We start from the raw sequence: 3,810 nt of genomic DNA, 5'->3' as shown, positions 1-3,810 counted from the left end.
AGAGCTTTGATGAAACAAAATAATAAATATCGGATAGCTTATACTCCTAGGTCTTGTAATTTAGTGGCCCATGTTTTAGTAAAAATGACCTTTTTCAATTCGACACCTCGTGTGTGGATCGACGAGTTGCCGATAGAGATCGAAATGCTATTATAATTATTATGTTTTTTTTAGTGGAATTGAAATCATAAACTATAAAAAAAATTGCTTTAATTTAGGTTGAGCAAAATTGGATCCAACCCAATTTAATTTCTTTTAAAATCGAATGCAACACGTTCTCTTTTGCATTTCTTCAATTTTAATTTGAATCGGAAATCAATATGTTGTTGGGATCAAGCCTGAATCAAATTAGTTTTAAATATCTCCTCCTAATAATTTTAAATGGTGGGTTTTATTTAATAGACTAGAATTGCTATATTCTTCTTCTAAATTTCGTATTATAATGATTTGAGGTAACGTTGCTCACCGTAATCGATAAGATTCCCGTCCAACTTAAGAATCTAAAGGCCTAAAGCTGTAAAATTACCTGTAATCACAAAATCACAGTGCAGAAGAAGTTGAATATTTTGCCCTGTCAGTTTCAATTACTGTAGAAAGTAAGATCTCAACTCTCTGTAAATCTTTTTCCCCTGTTAGTAATATCACTTTCACAGCTTCAGCTTCTGCCTCACATCGCATACACTGTCCCGTCCCGTTTCGTTTTATTTAAAAAAAAAAAAAGAAATCCCTGCGTTAAGTGATCCCCATGACGTGTGCGCTTGTTGGGAACCCACCTCGTTGGGAACCCACCTCGTTACATCAATGTTATTTAATCAATGGCAAATAACACCGAGCTCATCTGCCTTCGCTCTCAAGTTTATCCTAATAACTTTCGGGACCCTATAATTTTAGAAAGAGACAATTTAACCCACGTTATTTCTGAGATGGACGTCGTTATGGTCAAAGACAAACTTTTAAGGGTCTAAATGTCTTTTCATCTTTGATTAATTAAATACAAAAAAGAAGCAACAAAAATATTATTTTGGTGGGCTTCTCGAGGCAAATAAGGGCCCAGGTGATTCATCTCCATTATAAATATAAACACTCCTTGTTCGGTGATTCAACCCTCAATTCATCACACTTTCATAAAAACTAAAACCATCTGCATTTTTCCTCTCACTCTTGGTCTTGCTTTTGCTCTTTTTGCAAGAAGTGATTTCCCCTAAAAGTACTTATCATACACACATGGCTGCTGCTGCTACTCTCACTCACAGTGCAAGTGCTCCACCTCAGTTTTACCTTGATGAGAAGTGGAAGCTGTCCAAGAAAGAAGGTTCATCAAGAAGCCGCTCCTCTTCCTCTTCAACAACAACTGCTTTCATCAAAAGTGCTTCTACTTCTGCACGCAGAAGGTGTTCTTTTAGTAGAAAGTGTGCAAGATTAGTCAGAGAACAAAGAGCTCGTTTCTACATCATGAGGCGCTGTGTCACCATGCTCATCTGCTGGCGTGATTACAATGATTCTTGAAGTAGGAAAAAAATGAAATAAAAAGAATCAAAATTCTCTTTTTTTGGTAGATTAAAATACATTTGTACATAATAAAACTTTAATTTTGTTTTTGTTTTTTGGTAGTTTAGATTTTTCTTTTCTTTTCTTTTCTTTTTTGGGCTCTGAATCATCAGAGTTCTTGATGTTACCAGAGTTAACTGATGATGATAGAAATTAAATCAAGCAAATTTATGATATTTGTATGGTCCCATTTTTCAATTTTCATTAATGTTTTGGGGTTTACCGTATCTTTTTAATCTTGAAATTGATGGGTTCTTCTTGTGATTCCGTTCACCCACAGCCATTGTTCAGCCAAGCTCTGTCGATCTGGTGTCCTTGGCTGACAGAAAGTTATTATTTAATTGAATATTTTATTGCAATAATGGAGGCTGAATTTAATTTTCTATTAAAAAATTGTCAGCTCAGTAAGTTTGAATAAGGTGGCCTAACGTGGGAGAGAGCCTCTTTGAATCTGCTAAGAGGCAGGCGGCGGTGAGTCGAGAGTTTAATTTTTTTTTTTTTTTTTTTTTTTGCAAATTAGCTTTCTTGGATTTTTGTAGTAAAAAAGAATAAATTGAAATGAAAAGATAATGTTAATATTAATAGTAAAAAAAAAAAAAAACACTGGCTTGCTAATCAATTTCTACAGTGTAAGTTCATAGCTGGGGAAGTAGATGGGCACAAATTTCGTAGCGAACTTGGATGTGAAATAACCATTCTATCCCGGAACTTTATGTTTTGGCCTCTAAAAATTTTCACCTCTTTCACTCCTGAACCTGTGCTTTCTGGCATAAGTATAATACTTTTTTTTTAATAGTGATTATACGTTATATTATTGTATTAGACTCTTTCACTTTTGAAACTTTTGCTTTATAATATTTATTTTAAAAACTGATTACACGTTAGATTATTATATTACACAGACGAGAAATATTTTAAAAGAGAGAAAGACTTACAAATAAAATATATATAATTATATTTTTATTAAGAGAGATTGAGTTTACGAGGGACTCGAACTGCTACTCTCATAATTATACTTAACTTTGAAGATAGTAATTCACTACTTAACCAAAGGTTAAACGACATATGTATAATACTTAGATGCTGCCTATAGAGAGCTTTAGAATTGTAATATTTTGTAGAGAATTACAGAATTGCGCTACGTGTTAATCTGCTGATGCAATGAGGGGCCGAAATTCTTAAACATGTGAGATTAAGTTATAAATATAATTAAGTAATTAATCAGCAAGCCCTAGTTGGGGGTATTTGTGTCCGTGGGAATTTACAGCTGGTTGTTGATATTATACTGTGGGTGTGTAGTGTAATCATGGATCTGACCATTCAAACTTAAAAAATGGAAATCTGTTGAAATCATAAAGTTTGAATACTAAAACAAGCAATGGTACTGAGTGTAAGTATTTTACTATTAGAAAATGTTTCAAAAATAGTAATAAGTGGGAGAGTTGTAGCTTTGGAAATGCCATGGCTACAAGCTTGACGCACTGTGGCTGACTAGACAGTAGACATCACATGAACAAACTACACATGGTTTCACTTTCTTATCATCTCTGCACGATTCAATCAACAACTCAACGTTTCTTCCTTTGTGCCTAATAGTAAAAGAAAATTTATCCGTAGAATTTAACTGCTCATGGGGTTGATTCTGGTCGTTTTTTTTTTTTGTTTTTTTTGAAGAAATTGGTTTATTTTGGTACAATCTTTGATATGATTTATCATTACATTCATTATCAGGCAAACATATTTAAAATTAAAAATACGGATTCTTATATCTAATTGATAATCGTCTAAAAATTGAAAATCTCATCAAAACAATTGGATTCCAAATGATTTTTGTTCATTTGTTAAAATTAACTCATTATTTCTTAAACCGATTAATTTTTTTAACTTGATTCGAACTCTTTTAATTATTCATATGTTTTCTTTTGTCCTCTCTTTTTGCTCATGGTCTTCCTCAATAATTATAAAGTCAAAAAAAAGAAACGTTGCTTTCATAATACACCTTCTGTTAATCCACACTTTCTAGGCATTCAAACAAATATCAACTCCAAATAAGATTTGATTGAAACATTAATGATTGGAATTGAAGCTTGGCGTGCCTCGAAGGACCCCAAAAATACAAAAAAGACGAAGAAAGGATCGTTTTATTCCTATAATTTAGTAATGGGATGGCCCATAAAACCCATTAGGTTCTTTAAGAAAAGGTGAAGATATATTCTCATTAGTCATCCTTGGAATCCAAATCCACTTGAATTTTCATGATTG

At 32.8% G+C, this 3,810-nt stretch overlaps 1 protein-coding gene across 1 annotated transcript; it reads left to right on the top strand.

Annotated features, from left to right (window-relative positions):
* Nucleotides 1–1,087: 1,087 nt before the first annotated feature.
* Nucleotides 1,088–1,724, top strand: LOC18045346. The gene has a single exon (XM_006435597.2). The coding sequence runs from the start codon at nt 1,225–1,227 to the stop codon at nt 1,504–1,506; it is 282 nt and encodes a 93-aa protein (XP_006435660.1). The 5' UTR covers nt 1,088–1,224; the 3' UTR covers nt 1,507–1,724.
* The last annotated feature ends 2,086 nt before the right edge of the window (nt 1,725–3,810 follow it).

Source organism: Citrus clementina, unplaced genomic scaffold, assembly GCF_000493195.1.
Source record: "Citrus clementina cultivar Clemenules unplaced genomic scaffold, Citrus_clementina_v1.0 scaffold_4, whole genome shotgun sequence".
In the NCBI taxonomy this organism is placed as follows: domain Eukaryota; kingdom Viridiplantae; phylum Streptophyta; class Magnoliopsida; order Sapindales; family Rutaceae; genus Citrus; species Citrus x clementina.
The sequence above is the reverse complement of the archived record's forward strand: the minus strand, read 5'-3'. Positions and strand labels throughout refer to the sequence as shown.